The sequence below is a fragment of the Fistularia commersonii genome, chromosome 21 (assembly GCF_037954325.1).
Source record: "Fistularia commersonii isolate RoL2024-O1a breed Wild chromosome 21, RoL_Fcom_v1.0, whole genome shotgun sequence".
Classification (NCBI taxonomy): domain Eukaryota; kingdom Metazoa; phylum Chordata; class Actinopteri; order Syngnathiformes; family Fistulariidae; genus Fistularia; species Fistularia commersonii.
Genome location: NC_141304.1, coordinates 13712525 through 13733503, shown reverse-complemented (window position 1 = coordinate 13733503; position 20979 = coordinate 13712525). Strand labels below are relative to the sequence as shown.

At 46.8% G+C, this 20979-nt stretch overlaps 1 protein-coding gene and 1 long non-coding RNA gene across 5 annotated transcripts in view; one reads left to right on the top strand and one right to left on the bottom strand.

The window, feature by feature from the left end:
- Nucleotides 1–20979, bottom strand: part of LOC147222394 (uncharacterized) — a 192907-nt gene that overhangs the window by 108203 nt on the left and 63725 nt on the right. The gene's annotated exons all lie outside the window — the stretch shown is intronic.
- Nucleotides 6715–20979, top strand: part of celf4 (CUGBP, Elav-like family member 4) — a 100768-nt gene continuing 86503 nt past the window's right edge. For all 4 annotated transcript variants that reach the window (XM_086168067.1, XM_086168065.1, XM_086168066.1 and 1 more), the window contains exon 1: nucleotides 6715–7505. In XM_086168067.1, the coding sequence (XP_086024193.1) occupies nucleotides 7193–7505 (313 nt within the window). In that variant the 5' untranslated portion in view covers nucleotides 6715–7192. The remainder of the gene's footprint in view (nucleotides 7506–20979) is intronic.

The window sequence follows — 20979 nt, the reverse complement described above, 5'->3', positions numbered from 1 at the left end:
ATTTTTTATTGCTTAACTGCTGCAGGGTGAGGGAGGGGGGTTGGGGGTGGGGGTGGGGGGCGAAACCCCCGACACCGTCCACCTTCCTTCCGCGCACACCGTGTTTGCAAACTTGTCATAACAACATTGTTTCAGCGGCGGTTTTACAGAAGGACATTCGCGTTTCATGAATAAATCCCAGCGTGACATGGCCGGGGGAAGGTCTGGCGCTCGTGAACAAACACAAGTTCCGATTTGTTTTCACACGTGTTTGCTCACTTCTCCGGCAACCGTCACACATGAGCAAATTCCAGCTTTCTAAAAATACAATACACACACACACACGCATGGGCAGACGTGCACTCACGTCCACACACGCACACACATGCGATGACACAACACTTCATCCTTTCCTCTGGACATTTTTGTGCCCGGGGTTATACCAGGGTACCAGGTGTTATCACACTCCCTTGTGAATCCCGCTCTCCTCCCCTGAGCAATTAATGACACCGTGCAGTCAGAAACTTTGGCCCCAAAATGGCTGCCTATCTGGAACGGAGGTGTCACATCACCCTGACAACCAGGCCGACCCCTCCCAGCGTCATCAATGCACGCCAACAAAGCCCGGGGTCAGAGTTCATCTCGCGTTCTGATCTCTCCTATCTGCTGTCGGGGCGGAAACGGGAACGGGAGGCGGGACATCCGAGGTATTTTCTGCCGCAAATGATTCGCTAAATGACTCATCACTCCGGTGTAGCGAGGAAAAAAAAAAAAAAAAAAAAAAGCAATACGACTGGCGTGATGGTGCAGCCGCAGAATGGGGGGGGGGGGGATTTTCATGTGTGTGTTTGAGCTATATTACAGTGCACGGCGGAGGCGTGCGGCGGGATGCTGTCGAGGAGCTGGCGTTTGTCAAGAGGCTTGTGTTTTGGGGGGCAGAGAGTCAGTCACGGCGAGGAGCTGTCAGCGCGGTTGATCTGTGCAGCCAGTGCTCAACGCGAGCAGATGCCCACCCGTGTCAGGAAAAGTCACCGCCGTAATCTCCTTCCCGTGCCGCTGCAGGTAGCACGGCGAGGGGCGACAGGCAGACACGCCTCATTGCTCCGCACAATGAGGCTCCCGGGAAATTCCGCATTGACGAATTTTGCGATTTTTATCCAAGTAAAATCCGAATTATAAGCGAGGCGATGCTCATTTTAGGGATATAACCATTATGCATGACAGCATTACTGGTTTGTTGCCTTTTTAAATGAAAGAGTGAATCGGTCAACGTGTCATACGGGTGCCGCCGCACCTCGGACATATTGGTATAGTGGGATATTATACTGCTCAAAAAAATAAAGGGAACACTTGAACAACACAATGTAACTCCAAGTCAATCACACGTCTGTGAAATCATAGTGTCCTCTCAGGAAGCAACACAGATTCATTTTGACTTGTTTTAAGGACATTACATCAAAGTTGGATCAGCCGGGAGTTTGTTTTTTCACTTTAATTTTGAGTGTGATTCCTAATCCAGACCTCCATGGGTTGATACAATTGATTTCCATTGATCATTTTTGTGTGATTTTGTTGTCAGCACATTCAACTGTGTAAAGAGCAAAGTATTTCACAAGAATATTTCATTCATTTAGATCTAGGATGTGTTTTTTAAGTGTTCCCTTTATTTTTTTGAGCAGTGTATATACTATACACAGGGAATCTTCAAATCTTTGTAGTTAAGACCTTAAAACAGTTAAGACAATTTATACTTTATTGTATTTCTTATTCTTCCACCTTCCTACTATTATCTATTACTGTTATGTTTTTGCTTGAAACTCTGGCACAACAATTTCCTTCGGGATAAATAAAGTTGTTCTCATTCTCATTCTCATGCACTCCAATGGGTTTTAATACGGATCCAAAAGCGACAGTTATTTTTTGTTTTGCGGGAAACCGCCTTTCAACTCAATGTCAACAACTTTTAACTCCATTCATTAAGTAAAAAAAAAAAAAAAAAAAAAATTCAAAGCACCGGGTCTCCCCGGTCAGCAGTCGTATTTGTACACGTTGTGCGTATTTGCGTGTCCTCAATTATTGACGATGTCGTGAATATTTAAATGTCTCGGGTAATCCCGAGGGCGGATATCCGCGCACCGGAACTGAACATGCGACTGAAAATCATCACGCCATACCCTGCGGTAACACGTTCGGGCCCGGCGCTTTGGTTCCCTTTGCCGTTCTCGTCCAAACGGGTGCTTTTCCGGTGAAACGGGACCCCCGCTGCCCTGCTTGTCTCTCTAAACCTTCTCAGCGTTTAGCCATGCACCTGCTATTTCCTCGCTCCTTTGTGCTCTCCCCTCTAAATTATTGGCAGGTGATATACAGCCTGGCTGTCCCAGGGCTACAGCAGATTTAGAACGTTGTTCCGTATAAAAGAGAGGTGAGAAAAGACATTACTATGCAGAATAGGTAATACTGAAAAATGCCCGGGCTATTTATGGATTATCAGTCTATTTGCGCAACTTGGCCACCCCGATTTTTTTTATACCTTTCATTTATTTTCCTCGCCGCAGCCATTTACGCGACGAAAACTTAAAATTGCAGCCATGACGAGCGAGGGAGCAATATTCCTATGGTAAAATAGTCTTCTCCTGCTGCGTGATTGCAACAGTAGGGAAGTTATCTCTTTTTGATGAGCTCGGGGGAATACTATTAGGGAAAAGTGTGAGTCCACATATGGCCGCCTACACCTTTTCCCTATAATGTACTCAAAGGCCTCAAGCTTTTTATTTATCCTTGAGTGCTCGCCGGGCTTCTTGCATGCTAAAAAGGTTAGCGCTTCGTCTTATTAGATTGCGCTGATGAACGGAGAAATGTGGCCGCCTTTGTTCCGGCGCCGCGGACAGAGGGTCCGTCGGCTCCGCGGAGCTTCTGTGCAGCGGGGGGTTTGCATGTTCTTGCACACGCGTGAGAATTAACAAGTGCCGCGTGGGGCGGTGGGGGGGGAAGCAAAGGGAGGTTGGTTCCGCGACGGTGGCGTCACAGCGACCTGGTGTTTCTCCCGGATCCGCGGGTTCTCTCGTCTGCAGGCTCGATCTACAGCGGCGGCCTTTTAGGAATATTAACGCTATTAGCGTATCGTGTCAGCTATTAGCATGTGACTGTTAGCACGATTGTTATGATTAGCAAGAGATAGCCGGTGCTTTCTTTATCACACTTTTGCTTTCTGTCCTTTTTCCGTTTCCTTTCACACCGGTCGAGGCGGAAAATCGCCGACATCGTTGCGATTTAAACTATGTTGCGATCGGTTTCATTTCTTTTCGACGCGACTGTTCACTCTCAGACGGACGCGGGAAAAGGAAACGCCGCGACGCTAACAGGTAGGTTGTACGAGGGAATTGCGTGGCGCCATACCTTATATAATCACCCCAGCAGTACCAAGTGAACATAATTACAATGATTTGTGCCCTCCCATTTCACCCTTGTATTAAAAAATATTGCTGGAGGTAAGTCAGGCGTGAGCGCAGGCAAGACCGCCGCGGTGAATTGAGTGTGGCCCCGAGGGAAAGCCTGGAGAGCGGAGCACGGTGTCATGCCAAGGAAAGCAAAGTTCCCCCCCCCCCCCCGCCCCGCCGGAGCCCGGTCATGCCGTGAGAACGAGATGACATTACCGGGCCATTTAGCTGGCGGAAGAGCAGAAAGAGGTGAGAGAGGCACTGAGTGTGTCGCTTTTGTTATTTAATGGTTGGCTAATGTGTCAGCGGAGGGGGGTCGGCCTCATAGCCAAAAAATGAAAACAAATAGGTCAACGCCGCGAGCTTCCATGTTGCGCCGCGCTATAAGGCCTTTAGGCTTTGCAGGTGCAGCCGAGGAAACGACAGCATATTAGAGAAGGCGACGTTTATTTTGCCGTCCACCGGACAATGGCTCACCGCCCTCGGGACCGCGGACTAGGAACGGCGTCCTCCGGTCAGAGATAAGTGCACCATAATATAAATACAGAGGTCTTATTTTGACAACTTGTTTTCGTAAGAGCCTAATATTTACCTCGGCCATTAACTGTGAAGTAGGCGCAGATAAGAAATACCGCCCGTGTATCCTAATGAAGCCCATTATAGCTCCTATCATTGCATGATAAATTAGTACTGTATCACACAAAGAGTTTTCACTGAGTCAATTTACCTATGCAATATACCTTCATGCCTACATTATAAGCACAGGCAAAGTGTGTGTCAGTGGGTGGGTGTTTATGCAGAATATTTATTTACACACACCTATATACACAAAATCTGTAACATTTTGTCAATGTCAAGTATTTTATATTCTTATCATGATTATTATTAGCACTCTCATTATTAGTTTTTATATCAGATATAAGTCAATAATGGTGCTCACTTACTTCCAAAATAGACAGGATAGATAATAAATGAATGAATTACTGAATTAATTAATATTTTCAGTGTGCTGAGATTGTGTCAACTTGTGTCATAATTGCCTAAATCATGGTTTGGCAAAAAAAAAAAAAAATTGCTTAAAACAACTCCTTATTCAATATGTGACTCAGGTTTTTTGTATTTTCTGACAATCTTGAAAAAAATGGCATAGGGGATTACTTTAAGAAGGCGATGACTGTCATACAAATTTCTTATCTTATTATAATTCGCTCCTTGTCCATTTATTTTTTTCCAGTAGAACAGATGTTTGTCAATGATGTTCATTAACATCCAAAAACATGCAGTAGGCTGATTGGAAACCCGTTAGCCCAACCGCTTCCATGACGACAAGACAGATGGAGTGGACGACGAATAAATGAACAAATGAATTAACCAATCAATTAATTTTTTACTTTCATTGCATCTACGCTGCGTCGAATCCTGATTTTTCTTGTTTTTACATCACTTTAATGGAAAGTACATCACTACCACCACTACTACTTATAATAAGAACAACAGCAACAATGATAGCAATAATAATATAATGATGATAAAAATGATAATAATAATAAAGATGATGCTAATTATTATTATTATGATCATGTTATCATGACCTTTTCCCAAGTCATTTTTGGCATAAATATCCTTAAAACAACTCCTCATTTAACATGTGACTCAGGTTTTTGTGTTAATAATAATAATTATGATGACGATGACGATGATGATAATGCATAGAATTTGTATTATCAGTGCGATTACTGGGTAACCTGGACTCGTTCCTTTCCGTGAGCTTCTCTGTGCAGATCATTTGAATGGGATCCATCCCATTAGATCCTCTGGGCTCTTATCTCGGCGGCGCTGACCTCACGTAGCACCGCCGTCCTTCGGGAGCGGAGATAAACAACATGACCCCCACAGGAAGCATCCAGATAGCCGGGGAGTATTAATGGAGAAGCCGCGCTTCTGCTGAAGTTTATATGAATTGCATTTTGATATATCTGATAGGAAATAATATTAATTCTAGTGGAGAAATCCCACCACACCCCCTTACTTGAACGATGGATGTCTCATCCCGGTGGCATTTCTACCTCATCCCCCCTCCTGTCCTCGCACAGATTACACCCAGATCATGTCCAACGTTTTATAATAGACATCCCTCCATCCTGGGGCATGGGAATTATACATTTGATAGTTTCCACATGATTCCACCAAGTAACACACACACACACACACACACACACGTACATATTTCTAGTATTTCACATTCCACCAGCCACATTCAGTTCTTTATGTATGATGATACTTTTTGACAAAACGGTGAAAAAAAAGATTTTAGGGAAGGGGTTGAGGGGTAAAAAAAAAAAAAAAAAATTAAAATGAAGCTTTCGGTGGGTTTAATAATCTGGTCCCAGCCGTGTGTGAGCCCTTCCCTGTGCGCCCCCTCTCTACGCCACTCGGCGGTGCTCACAGACTTTTCCCTCTCTGGAAAAGAAGACAAGAAAAAAAAAAAAAAAATCATCTCAACCAAGAGACTTTTTATTTATTTCTTTTTGGGGAAACTCGCCCACGGCAGGACGTCACGTCACTACCGCAGACGTTACATTTGTCGAAAATAACGAATCCAACGGGCTCGTATGTTGTGAATGCAACGTGTGTGTGTATGTGTGTGTGTGTGTAATTGTGTATGTGTGTGTGTGTGTGTGTGTGTAAGTGTGTGTGTGTGTGTGTGTGCAGGGCATTTCAGCACCGGGAGCTGTCCACCGTGCAGGCGGGATATGGAGGCGTGGTGTGTGCGTGTGTAAGTGTGTGTGTGTGTGTGTGAGTGTGTGTGTAGGGAGGGGGGGGGGGGGTCACCGAGCCGGGGGCTTAAAGCTGATGACAAATAGGATTTTCAAGAAGCTTCCGGGCCCATATTTTTCGCTTTCATTCATTCATATTTATCAGTTTATTCATCTGTTCCGCGTTCTAGTGCGCGGCGGATGAGGACGCGGATGCGAGCGGCGCCCCGCGTCAGTCACGAAGCCGAAGGCGCGTAGTGATACACTCACTAAGTAGGAGCACAAAGGACCGTTTTCTCTGTATTTCTCTATTTATAGTCCCTCTCCCCTCGGTGGAAGTGGAACGTACCATTACGCTCGCTTTATAGACAATCGGGGGGGTGTTCGGGGTGGCTCGCTTTGGCGGAGCGACCCAGCTTCGGTGAAACCCCCCCCTCGGTGGCGGAGGGAGTTGGACCGGTCCTGTCCGTTTAAACCGAGAAGACACCCATACCGACTCCAAATGCAAAAAATAAAAGGGTGCCAAGGAGCCGGGACGAGGGGACGTGGGTGTAAATAGGCGGTGAACGCTCCTGGTCTCTCTCTCTCTCTCTCTCTCTCTCACTCTCTCTCTCTCTCTCTCACTCTCTCTCTCTTTTATGCAATGAAGCAGTTATTGGGGAGGACATAAATATAAGGAATCAAAGGCTGCACCGGGGACCTGCGGCTCTGCGCGCTTTTTCATGTGCGTCTGCGCCAAACGCTCCATGTGCTCTCCCGTCCATGAAAATATCCGCTGTGGTTGGACGAGAGGTTCGGGTTCACGGCTCGGGTTCGGAACCCACTTTTGAGCAAGACTTTCCCTGCGAGCTTTTTTTTTTTTTTTTTTTTTTTTTTTTTTTTTTGTAATATAAATATATATATTTTTAATTTTTTTTTTTTAATTTTTTTTTTTTTTTATTTCCCTCCCCTCTCCTTTTTTTCTCTACAAATCTGCTGCGGCTGCGCGCATCCCGCATCACCGCCGGCCGGTTTCCGAAGATGGCAACTTTAACCAACGGGCAGGTGGACGGCACGGTGCACGGCGTCGGTGTCGGTGTTGGTGTCGGCGTCGGCGTCGGTGTCGGGGTGGTCTCCGCCAGCCAGAACGGGCTGGTGAACGGATTAAGTCACAGCCACAGCCCGGCGGGCTGCCCGGCCACCATCCCCATGAAGGACCACGATGCCATCAAACTCTTCATCGGTCAGATCCCCCGCAACCTGGACGAGAAGGACCTGCGGCCCCTCTTCGAGGAGTTTGGCAAGATCTACGAGCTCACCGTGCTCAAGGACCGCTTCACGGGCATGCACAAAGGTGGGTCCGTGCCCGCAGACAACTGTGGCTCCACTTGTTCCGTCTGCGTGGAATCTGTCTCACTTTAGAAGGTGTGACGATCTCCACAGATCCCCGACGAGCTCTATTAACCACCGCATTGGGTGAAGACGCACTTAAAAAAAGAAAAGAAAAAAAAACGTCACGAAACGGGTGTCACGACGGTGTGTGTGTGTGTGTGCGTGCATGTATGTGTGTGCGTGTGTGTGTGTGTGTGTGGAGCGGAGGAGAGGCAGCGTTCCCGTGTGGACAGGAGTGTCCTCACACACAGTCCCCCCACGGATGGAGCTCCATCCAGGCCGTTCACCTCAAGCTTTTTCGTCTCGCTGGAGGCTGCACAAACTCTGTGTGTGTGTGTGCGTGTGTGTGTGCGTGTGCGTGTGTGTGTGTGTGTGTGTGCGTGTGGGAGAGGCAGCATTCCCGTGTGGACAGGAGTGTCCTCACACACACGGATGGAGCTCCATCCAGGCCGTTCACCTCACACTTTCATCTTGCAATAGCTGGAGGCTGCACAAACTCCGTGTGTGTGTGTGTGTGTGTGTGTGTGTGTGTGTGTGTGTGTGTGTGTGTGTGTGGACAGAAGGTGGTGATGGGGGGGCGATTGCACGTACACGCACGTACAAGCCCTGCGAATGCGTTTACGCGCGCACACACACACACACACACACAACCTGTGTGTACATAAAGTACACATCATACTGCACGATATTTTCCCCCAAGTTCTTTTAACTTAATGTATTATCTAATTAGCACAAAGTTTGGGGTTTGGTCACGTGATGGGGGAGTGCGTGTGTGTGTGCGCAGGTGTGTGTGTGTGGTTGGGGGGGCAACAGGACTGATGATGCTCCCAGGGGAGGGTTATTCTCAGCAAATCACTATCTAATGAGAGGTCGCTAATTGATCCACCATACCTGCAGGACACATCCCAGGAGAGCGCAGAACATTAAGAACACACACACACACACACACACCTTCAGCTTAAACCCCCCCTTATAAACAGTGTCATGCACTAGGATTATGATATACAAATAATTCCAGAGGGTGGAGGCAGTGTTGCAGGCGCGGAGGGAAAGCGAGGAGGTGGAGGCGGAAAGCGGGGGTCTATCTTTTATTAATAGCCCAGCTGTAGTAGCGACCCCCTGTTGGACAGTTAATCACCAGTGGCCCCAGAACTACAGGCATGGCTCACCAGCTGATTCTAAGAACTGTCTCCTCACCGCGATATACGGCCCTGCTTCCCGCTTTCATTAGTGAGTCCCTGCTGTGCTCATATTTTAACTAGCTGGAGGCACCGGCGTCTCCCCCGGCTCGGCGGCTCTTTGCAGGGGCACATTCCCGCCACACACACACCCCCGGGTTTTTGTGCGTTTTTTTTTTTTTTTTTTTTTTTGAACGAGCTACCCCCGGAATTAGCATCCAAGGACGGCACGTCGTTCGAACAACAGGCGCGCTGACCGGCTTAACCCGCGTCGAGTGCTCTCGGCTTTGCGGCGGGGGTGCGAGGCCCGTATCCGCGCAGGTTGGGGGTGAAATCCCGGATGATAATGATCTATCGCTTACGCGCTCTGAACTTTTACCCGCCTCGCTGTGGAAAACCTTCGCTCGAATATCTTCCTCTTACTCCGGTGTGTTCCATCCTCGCGCGTTTGCATTTGTCAGCTCCCATACAGTAGAGATTGGCGCCGCGGGGAATGATGACCGTCTCCCCGCCAGAAAACTCCCCGTTCCGTTCTCTCCATCTCTGCTTCCGTTCTTTCTCTCCGTCTGTTTCCCCCTTCCCCCGTTTTTCGCCTTCACTTTATACACTCACTCGGACACGTCGGCCGCTCGTGACGGTGCATCGTGTTCCACGCCGGCTGTCGCGCCGTCGTATAAATCCCCGCGGCGGTTGAAGGGACCGGAGAAGACGACCGGCGTCGCCACAGCTGTTGAGAAGGACTTCAAATTACGAATCCTCATCGCCGACGGGTGTTGCTTTTAACTTTTCCAAAGGGTCTCGGATAGAGAGCCTTTTTTTTTTTTTTTTTTTTGACGCGGCAGGTATTAAACGCTGTTTATCCCGCACATCGACGAGCAAAAAGGAAAAGCCTCTGCTATGGTAATGCTTTGTCTGAAGAAAGAGACCCCCCCCCCCCCCCTATTATAGGCATTGTCAGCTGTGCCTGTGATACTATTGCCATAACCCTCCTCATAATGACTCCATGTATCACGAGTAATCTAGTCTTTAGGATTCTGTCCCCTTGGAATGGAGAGAGGAGGAGGAGGAGGGGAGCACGGGACAGAGGTCTGCAGAGCCTGCGAGAAGGCACGGGGACACCGGCGCAGGCCTACACTCCACCAATGATTTTATTTCTCTCCCCTCTGCGACCGAGCCATGCTAATAGAGGCCATTTATAATGGTCACCGGCTGCTGCTGCTGCCGCCGCCGCCGCCGCCGCCGCTGCAGCTACCCGGCACAAGCTGAGAGGCACGGCTAGCACAAAGAGCGGCCCTCTCCGCTCGCTCCTCTGTTTTGAAATGCAGCATGGGAGGTGGGGATCCACCGAGGAGGAGAAAAGGTAGATACGGTTGCAAGTGCTATTCATCAACTCACTTTAATGCAATAATCGCCTGAGCTATCGAGCGCTGATGTTATTGGCCGGATAGGTAACCGATGAGTGTTTTTTATCACGCAGCCTTATAACGTTACCGCCCCCGTCACCCGCCGAGCCGAGTCGTCTGCACCTTTGTTTCCCCCTCCGAGGAACGTGAAAATGCAACCGTCTGGTTTGTTTTACAGCAGTTAATCCATTGGAAGCGAGGAAAGTGTTTGTCAGTCGTCCAAACTAAATGCATTAGCACCTGCTGCTACCCCCCCCCCCCCACACACACACACACACACACACACGGGGTTAGACAGTGAAAAGTTACAAGGCCTCCGACTGGCTCCGGAAGTCGACCCGGGTGCCGAGACCTCAATTACGATTGGGGGCCAGAAAGCAGGCATTGACGTGGCGACGTTGTAAACATAATGTCAAAGGTCGTGAGTTCAAAATAATCGCCCGAGCCTCGATAATAAAACCGACCGCCGTCGGCTTCCTCAAACAACAGAGACGAAACCCCCGAATACCCGGCCGCCGACTGAAATTTACCCTAAATGTTTTAAGAAATGTATTATATCATCAAATACTGTTTGAAGTGGAGATACAGCGTAATGACAGAGAGTAATCTCGTTTAAATGTACCCGTACTGCAGATGGCCTATGTTGCAGATGGCAGCTATAATCTGTGTTAGTCATAAAGGGAGTTACGGATCCCTCTGAATGCCTATTCTTTTTTATATTATTGTCTTTTCGAATAGATATGGCAAAGAAAACTAACACCATCGGACTCGCCGTGTCTTGCGAGGCCGGGATGCCACAATGCCGAGAACATCATCGCCTCATTACAGGCAATTAAGTGTTACGTGTTATACTGCAGACATAGCATCTGCAAAAAGGGAGATAAGCCTAAATTTGGCTTTCGACAAAGAAGGGAAAGAAATGTGTTTTCCCTTTTTTTTTTTTTTTTTTTTTTTGTCCTGCAGGTCTGTGCTAATGCAGCGTGCATTCCGGCCGAAAAAATTTCACTCCCGTTGCATCATCCTCTCTGTGGGATCCTTCTCTCTCTCCTCCTCTCGCATTCAGTTTGGGATCAGTGTGTATTTGCGTGTGTGTGTGTGTGTGTGTGTGTGTTTGTATTCTCCCCCTTGGCCCACAATACTCCACTCATCTGAGCCGGCAATGCACGCTCAGGCCCCACATTGCGCCCCGGTTCCCTATCAAGATGCATCGCAAAATCGATCTCGCCTGTTTTGTCTGGGCGAACGGCAACATGTTTTCACGGGGACGGGGGGGGGAGGCCGCTCTCGCCGAACCGGCGGTCACACCGCGCCCGTCGGAAACGAGAGGCAGCGTCCAGGACGGGGGATACGGCGAGACTAATTCGTCAGGAGGACCGTTGTCGAGGCGGCGCTGCCTCGGTTGTCCGTTATTATCGGAACGGGCCGTCGGCTGGGGGCCGGCCGACGGCCAAAGAGGGAGCCTGTTAGTCACAGTGAGAGATGGACGCGTGGAGCCGGAGGAGGAGAACGCTCACGGAGCTCCTGCGAAGGATTAGCATGTTAACAGCGGGTCTGAAGTCATGGGGCCTGTCAGGGAGGTGGAGCCCTCTAGCTCCTCTGACCTCAGCTGTACGCTCATTAAAACCACTGACCTTTACATACATGCAGACAGACAGACAGAGAGAGAGAGAGATGATGTAAATGGAGGGCAGGTTAGTCGCATCTCACTCCCGCCCGAAGCGACAGAAACACTCAAGTGCATGTTTTCGGATGCAGGTGAAATGTGCGAGGAGATGTATTGGTACGAAGGGAGGCTTCCTGAGTCGTCGTGAGGGAAAATAAGATAACCTAAATTACAAGGAGCGAGGAAAAAAGTTTCATATGATGCAAAATAGTCGTGAAGAATCAACACCTTGCACCGGCTTTCTGCACTTTAAACTCATTCCTGTTCATATCACCCTTCATACTGTCATACTGTCTAAAGAACTTGTCTATTTATTTTTATTTTCATAAAAACCTGTGCACGCACCGAGCCGGGAGCCCTCATCCAAAATTTCACAATGACATTTAAAAGCCTTGATTCCTCTTGATTCTTGAAAAAAAATATAAAATTACCCCAAAACATGGAGGACATGGAAGGAGCTGTATTCTAGATTACGTTTACATTCAAACAGTGACAAAGATATCACTAAAAGAAACAGATTGGAGACTGTTTTTCCCCGATCCCTCCGTCATAAAGCAAGGAATACTTTCTAGAATTCGGGTTCAGAGAAAGGACACGTCGCGACGGCTGTAACGAAGACCGACCTCCTGTCGGAGGGGAGGTCCGTCTTGAGCGCGCACGCCATCGCCGGATGCGAGCGGAAGCTCTGTAATTGCTGTTTCACATTTACAATCATATTATCATTCGCGGAGACCCGGTGCGCTTCAAAGAACGCACTCGCGTTAGCTTGGAAGCTCCGGCTCGCCCACTGTTATGCAAGCAGGGAAACTGCAGAGTCAGCGTATCGCGGCCCGTCAGCGTGTACTTAATGGTTAATGGCTCCTGTAGGTGGAGTTATGGCTCAGCGTGGTCGGCGCCGCTGACCCGCGGAGAGCCGCAGACCGTTTGTTGTCGTCCTCGCAGACCGGAGAGGCAGCCCATCTCCACGAGTCCACAAGTCCAGCAAACTTAATATAGAATATTCCATCAGACTTTAAATGGATTCGGGATGATCCGGTTCATAGTCATTGGCTTGTATTTGTGATGCTAAGACGCAGTGGTTAGCGCTTCCACCTCACAGCGAGAAGGTCCCGGGTTTGATTCTGACATGGTGAGAGCGAGCGAACGGTTGCATATCTCAAAATAACGCGTGAATGACAGGGTGAATGGTTGCACGTGAACCCCGCCAGTCACAGCTAGCATAGCATCACGTGGTAAACTCAAGGCCAGCGGGCCAAATGTGGCCCGCGAGAACGTCTTACAAGGTCCGATTGTCTTGGAATAAATAAGTCAAACGCGTCCATTGACCATAAACTACATTTCCCACGATTCATGATCACAGTGTTTCCACCTCAATGCCATTTTCAACAAGTGGAATTGAGAAATGCAAATGACCATAAACTTCCAGGAGGAGAAAAGTTGATGCAGATGGGAAGGCGAATACATGCTTGTGCTTCAAGGACAAAAAGCGGTATGTCTTTTGTGTCACGAGGCAGCGTCGGTTGACATAGAGCACAATCTACGTCGGCATTTTGAGCTAAGTATGCTAAAGCTAGCCTTCCAGAAAAACAACACATTGTCCAAGAATCAGAATCCAAAACTACGACTTCAACCGCATGTGTTCACGAAAGCCGTATCCAAAAACACTGCAGCAGCGAAAGCTAACCTTGTAGTATAAAAATACTTTTTGTTTACATCTATGCAAAGGCATGTGTAACATTTTGGATTTTAATGAGTAACAAAGTCAGAGTTGTTTAACATGAAAGAGTTGTTACATTTATTTGGCATTACATTTGGTTACATTTAGTTTAAAAGTTACTGTTCCATGTGGCACCTTTGAGGGCAACCATGATGCTGATGTGGCCGTCGGCGAAAATGAGTTTGACACCCCTGGTTTAGATGATGGATGCACGAATAAATAGTCAAAATCTTCATGTCGTGGCTTCTGGACTTGATTTTCTTTTTTATCCCCCGATTTGAATTTTTCTTTTCACTTTCCAAAATCAAGTCTACGACAAGACTTTGGCATGGCCTGGGTGACTGAGAGTTATTTTATTCCTCGCTGAAACGACCCTGTAATTTTGCCTGCAAGTGAGTACAAATTCAAAAAGAAGAAGAAGAATCCGCCCTCTGGGTTTCATCGACGCGTGTCCTTCTGTTTTTCTTAAAAAAGCAGGTAAATGTGTGCCAATCTGCTTTTTCTTTTTCCTTTTTTTTTTCTTATTCACGGTAATGATTTCCTATTGCTGTCTTCATCGCCCTGGTGGACTACCCTTTGAAAAGATTAAAAAGAAAAAGTTTTATAACAAACGGTCCACGGAGAGGTGAATATGTTGTGTTTACTCAGCTCTTGCATCAGCCTAGTAATTTTTTTTCATTTATATATATATGTATATGTATATATATGACATATATATAAGAAAAAAAATCAGATTTTATATATATGTATATGAAAAAAACAGGTTTTATGTATGTATATATATATATGTATAAATATATATATATAAAACCTGATTTTTTTTCTTTGCTTTGTGTTAAATCTCTAAAAAATATGATGCTATTGTTAATGCGTCTTCCATGGCTCGTAACCTCAATATACTGGAAGCCACTCCCGGAGACGGGGAAATGAAACACTTTCTTTTTTTTCTTTTTTTTTTTTTTAAGTATAATATTACAGAAATAAACATTTGCCCGTCGTGGCAAAAGCGAACAGAATGTTCAGCAGAACTTCACTCCTCACACACACGGCACGTTTGTTCCTCTCCTCTTCATCGTGTACTTAGTTTGGCGGTCCGAATGTCATGAATCATCTGTGTGTATGTGTGTGTGTGTGTATGTGTGTGTGTGGCTTAGCGTTTTTCCTTTTTTTTTCTTCTAAATTTACAGCCGCCGCCTTCTTTTATCAGTCAGAAAGCATCCTAATAGGGGATGTTATATATGTATGTGTGTTAATGTGCTGTATATTCACCGGATACTTATTTATTCCTTCATGTTTCCCATGTATCTGCCTTTTTTGCGCCGCGTCCGGCGTATGATTAGAACCGAGGCGGCGCCACCATTTGAAAAGTAACGCCCTATCGAATCGGTTTATGTTTTAATAGTGACATTAATATTTTAGACCGGAACCTCGGCGCGCAGATGAAAGTGGGACCGGCTGCTGCTGGACCGCTGAGGAAAGAGCAGCTTGACGCTGCAGAAATGTGAAGAGCAGACTTTCGGGTTTGTCCCGGCCAACGGCGGCAGCGGCCAATTAACGCAGACCCAGCGAAGCGGCGATCCTCCTCTTTGAACCTCTAAAGTATGTGCGTCATTTTCCTCCGCAGATCTGTTTTGTATTACGGATAAATCGAATTATTTCCCTTCGCCGTGACAACCCCCGCAGTATATCTCCCCTGCGCCAGTTTCACCCAAAAAAAAAAAAAAACAAAAAAAACTGTACTTTCAATTACATTCTTAGCCCGTTTGGCCCATATAAATTAAACGGCGGTAATCACTCAGCCGTAGAGATTTATCATTCATAGAAAGTTGAATTGATGTTTATTCTCGGCAAAATTGCTATACATAACTCAGAGTGGCATATCTGGGTCTGTCTGCTTGGATACTCTTAAGCAGGGATTACATGAGTCTTGTACTATTTGTCCCAGACAGAAAGCATGTCAAATTCTGTTGAGCATGTGTGACTTGTCAAGCCAGACTCATATTTAGCCTCCTCTGAATGCGTGCATACAATCTCCTGTTCGAGGGGGCTGCCAGTTTTGAGTGTCCCTGATTCAATTCACTTTCCTCCCATCTTCCCTTCATGCCTATTTCATGTCCCAATTAAAAATGCACCACGTTGACTTGTAAGAGGAAGGTGGGAATGGAGGTTAGGGCTTTCCGAAGATCCCCCTCAATTATTCAGGGCCAAGAGTGATTCAGAAAATGGAGGAGGATTAATAAGTCATGCGGAAGTTTTTCGAGGGTTCGGCCGGCAGATGTAATTAAAGACGTTCAGGTAAAAAAAAAAAAAAAAAAAAAAAAAACCTGACGGAGGCGTCGACCGAAGAGATCCTCCCCCGTCGGTCCCGGCGAGCGTCCTTCTCGTTTACGAAGATCGCTTCCCTCAGACGATCGGAAATTAGCGCCTCCCGTCCCGACAGCTTCGAATCGGATTAATGGCGGGGGGGGGAAAAAACCGAGCCGCGCGAGGCGTGGGGATGTTTATTTCCCAAAATTTTTTGAATTTGCTCCCGCGTACCCGCTGGCACCGTATCATTCTCATTTCCATTCCTCAGAGCTGCGCAAATCAGTGCATTTTGCCATCAGATAATACCATTCAAATCACGTCGGCATCGTATTCAGGGAAGGTACATCAAGGCTTTATCCTATTATGCTGGTTGGAGAGCAGATAGACCAAAACGTATCGCTGCGGAGGGAGATGGTGCAAGAGTGCGTAAAACGACAAGGAGCTCAAGACCGAGAAAGAGAGAGAGAGAGAAAGAGGGAGGGAGGAAGAGAGAGACGTTGAAACAGGGATGATGTAAGAGAATGTGTGAAAAGAGGTGAGGGAGATCCATCGACGAGTGTGCGTGTGCGTGTGTGTTGCCCCACGAAGACAGAATAAGAATATCAAAAGGGAGACAATAAAAGAAATAGAGCGCAAGATTGTAAAGAGAGGTGCAGACAAACATGGAGGCGCCGAGCGATCGCTCAACGGCAGAGCGCGAGGAGACGAAAAAAAAAAAAAGAGAGGAAACTCGGGAGGAGCGGCCGAGGAAAATGACGAAGGGAGAAGTAGAAAGAGTGAGGGAGTCCCAGAGACAGATGTCGCCCTCGCCGGCCCCGGCAGATTGATGGCTCCTGGCCGGCTTCCATGCCAGGCTCTGACCCCTCTGTCCTCTGCTGTAATTTATAGGCTGCATTTTGCCAGATTTAAGCACTCCTCTCTGGCCATCATGGCCTGAGAAACGAGGATGACCTTCCTGGAAAGGGAGCGGAATTAGACCCCCGCCGTTGCCGAGCCGCCTCGGGGTAAAAAAGAAGCCGGCGCCCTCCATATTAGCGGCTTCTTTGACCAACACGTTTTACCTACATGACGCCATATTTGTCGAGCGTGTTTTTTTTTAAAAAGTCGCCGCGCCCCGCGGATGTTAGCATCTGCCGCGTTCGGGTCCCGCCGGCGCTCGGGTCGACCTCTGCGCCACATTTTGGGAAATACCTGCGCGGCTAAAAACAGGCGACGCTCACCGTGACCTTCCCGGAAAGAGCGTTTTCGGAAAATACCGACGCAGCCGCGTGAGGCGTCCGAGCGCCCTGGGATACGTTCCTATCGAAGCAAATATCACAATCGGACGTTTGGAATGGCGAAAAACGTCTTTCCATCGGGGATCTGCTCCTGTGAGGGAAATCGTGTGTCAAATACACACACCAATAAACGGCGTGTGACGCGGCGAAGGCTTCTTACAAGCGATTCTAATGGAATCTGCGACGGCGACACTGACTTGACCTTTTGGAAAATAACATTTAAATAACCGCATTTTTTCCAATATCTCGCTCCTGATGTTTTGTTGATCTCCCCGTTTTGTTATCGCGAACGTTTGAAATTATTTCTCGGCGATAACGCCCTCATTTCTCATGTAAATGTATGCATTTTTTTAAAAGTATTTAATGTTGATCTTTTTTTTTCAGGTCATTTATCGTTTTGGGTGGGGGGGGGGGGGTGGGGGGGTGGATACAGTGTGTGCGTCACCACATATCGTGCCTCATCTCAGACATAAATAAACCAGCCTGGAAAAACATGGCCGCCGCCCACACACACACACACACACACACACACACACACACACAAGCTAACCTGTATCAGATCAAAACTGCTCTGCATTCATCCTGCACGACGTTCAGGCTGCTCTGAGAGACAGGACGTGTCTTGTCTTCATTATTAAAACCACTGACGCTGTTTCGACACAATACAGAAAGAGCGTGAACAAACTGTTTTAATGCGCCGAGCGGGCTGCTGCTCCGCCGGTGGTGAGCGAGCGGAGTGCACTCCTCGGAGTTGTTTACTTTACAGCGTCTTGTATTATTTATTAGCAAATTTCCCCCTCAGGTATTTTTGTCATTTCATGTTTCACTTCCTTGTTTATATAACCCCCCCCCCCTTTTTTTTTTTTTTTTTTTTGACTGATCATTTCTTTGAGTTTAAAATCCTTCTTCCCGTGGAGGAAAAACCGATCTCTTCCAGGTTTCATCAAACTTGGGGAAACCGAGGTTTAAGCAGATAAACTAGTTTTGCCGCTAACGTGGCTGCTACCTGCATCCCTGTGTGAGTGTGTGTGTGTGTGTGTGTGTGTGTGTGTGTTTCTCTTGAGGCATCAGCCATGGCCACGAAACAGTTTTGAAATCAAATCCGTGGCTATTGAAAATTAGACCACTTTGGCTTATAGCAGGCTTAGCACTATTAAATGCCAACATTGCACTGTGGATTCGGCTTATCCACCTCATTTCCAGCGGTTGCAGGAGCAACAGGAAATATTAAAGTCGCCCCCCCCGGTCACAAGTGTGTTTCTGGTCTTGTTGAACGTCTGAGCTCCTCCGCTGAGAACACACTCGCTTTTGGTTCGCATTTGAAGATTCATTATAACGCTGATAAAATTCTCCACATGATTCACGTTCTGGTTTTTGACTCTTCTGGGTGGCGAACGCAGAAAATTGATAGGAGACCTTTAAAACCGAGCTCGTAAAAAACTTGATAAGTTAAGGATATTATTGTTTCGAGGTCCTTTCTACACAAATATCCTCTGAATTCTTCACGGTTTTATTATTTCGGGTATAATCTGATTGTACGCTGTGCCAGAAACACGTTCATTCATTCACTCATTCATTATCTAAACCGCTAATCCTGCACCTGGGTCTCGTCGGAGCCAATCTCTTCTCTCATTGGTCCAGAAGCAGGAAGTGCCCTGGGTTGGTGATCACATATGGAAACATACAACTATTCACTCTCATTCACTGTGGATTTTTTTTTGCAATCCGGTTCTGGCGATTTATTGTTCTTTAGCATTTTTTTTTTTTTTTTTTTGCAGTATTTGAAAATTGGCGAGGCAAACCATTTTCAAGTAGCAACAGCCTATACAGGACTGTCTCAGAAAATTAGAATATTGTGATAAAGTTCTGTATCTTCTGTAATGCAATCACAAAAAACAAAAATGTCATACATACTGGATTCATTACAAATCAACTGAAATATTGCAAGCCTTTTATTATTTTAATATTGCTGATTATGGCTTACATCTTAAGAAAACTCAAAAATCCTTTCTCAAAATATTAGAATATCATGAAAAAGTAATTTTATTGCATTACAGAAGATACAGAACTTTATCACAATATTCTAATTTTCTGAGACAGTCCTGTAATGATGTTTCTGAAGAAAAAAAAAAAACGCTAGTAAAGCATACGCCTGCGCCTTCAGCAGAAGAGCCACAAGAAATCGAAGATACTGTACGGACGCCATCGAAAGAGTTGTGAAGCTCTCATTCGATCTGCGGTGCCTCATCAGCATTCGTCGGCAGCGTAATACAGTCGATGGCGGGTTGATGACAGTTTGCGGGAGGTTCGTTTGGGGTTAATATATCCGTAAATACCAGCAAAATGATCACCTCTCTACTTTCTGGAATTTTTCACTTTTCGTGGAGGGTCTTTGAACGTAACGTGGCGAGATATAACCATATTTAGCCCTCGTTCATTCATTCGTCAAAGAAAAATAAAACTCACCGGTTTTATTTGCCTAAGGTGCAGTTTCCTGCGTCAATTCAAACAGACGTAGCAGAGGATAGAAGAAAAAAAACACCGGATGCGTCCGGTTCCAATCCGGAGGTCGGGATTGAAGGCGAAATGCAAAAAAAAAAAAAAAAAGGGGTCCGGGAGAGAATTTAAAAGGAGAAAATAAAATAAAGGTAGACACCGAGGTTCATGTAAACACAGATGGACAGCTCATGGAGTCGCGCTCCTCCACTCACAGGCTCCATTAGGGAGGCTGATTAGAACGTGATTAACTGCCGCCTTTGTGATGCCGCCGCCATATTTGCTCAGACGGCAGGTTTAGATTCAATGAAAGGCGTCAGAATTTCGCTCTGCAGCTTCTTGTTAAATAAATATGGCCCTTCTGTTTATCTGCAATAACTGTGCATTGGCTGCCACCACACACACACACACACACACACACACACACACACAAATCAGCCCGGGGAACGATGTGGACAGAAAGCCTTCGGCAAATTATTACAGATTTGCAATTTAATGGCTTCTGAGGTCCCTTCCTGCCCCACACAGGTTCCCAGCGAGACAGAGCTTATTAGTTTGGCCCTTTAATCACGGAACAGGAGATGGGAATCCTGGCCGGACCTGCACCCGTCTTAACTTGGTGCGCAGTGGTTTCCAGATAGGCACGCATCCGGCGTGTGTCCAGGAGCGTTCATCTGCGTGACTTTTCCAGCTTTCGCTAGTTGATAAGCGTTTGCTCCGGGGAAGCAACAACTGTGTTTGTGTGAGTGCGAGGAAGAAAATGTTCCTATATGGATTGTTCATCAATACCATACGGGCTCAGCGGGCAGCGGCAATTAATTTGGCACAGGCTCACAACCTCGTGCACACACACACACACACACACACACACACACACACACACACACACAAAAAAATGGAAAATTAGTTTCCCATGTCCTGCTCCAAAACATTTCCATGACAACCGTTTTTAATTTGAGTCCAAATTAAAAATGCAAAAGGGATACGCAAAGGGACCTGCAAAAATTATCTGGTTTAAATGAATGCAGGCGCTTCCGCCTCACAACAAGGAGGTCCCTGATTGGACAGGAGGATCACTGGAGACCCGCTGACGTCCCAGACGTGTGAACGCTTGTACGTCTCTATTTGGGGCCTTGTGATTGATGATGAATGAAGGTAGCAACTGTTAATAAAGTAAATAAATGACTCAATGATCTGCTCTTTGGAAAAATCGTGAAGTAATTTATTCGGTTCTTGCTGTTGACCAGCAGTCGGGATCCTCCGGTTAGTGTGTTTCTGGTCGTCGTCTTCCCGTCCAACATAACACCGGCATAACTAGTGTGTTACTAATTGCACCTCAGATGGCCTGATTGTCGCAGAAAGTCATTTCCCACAGCTAAACAGTCCCTGATTAAT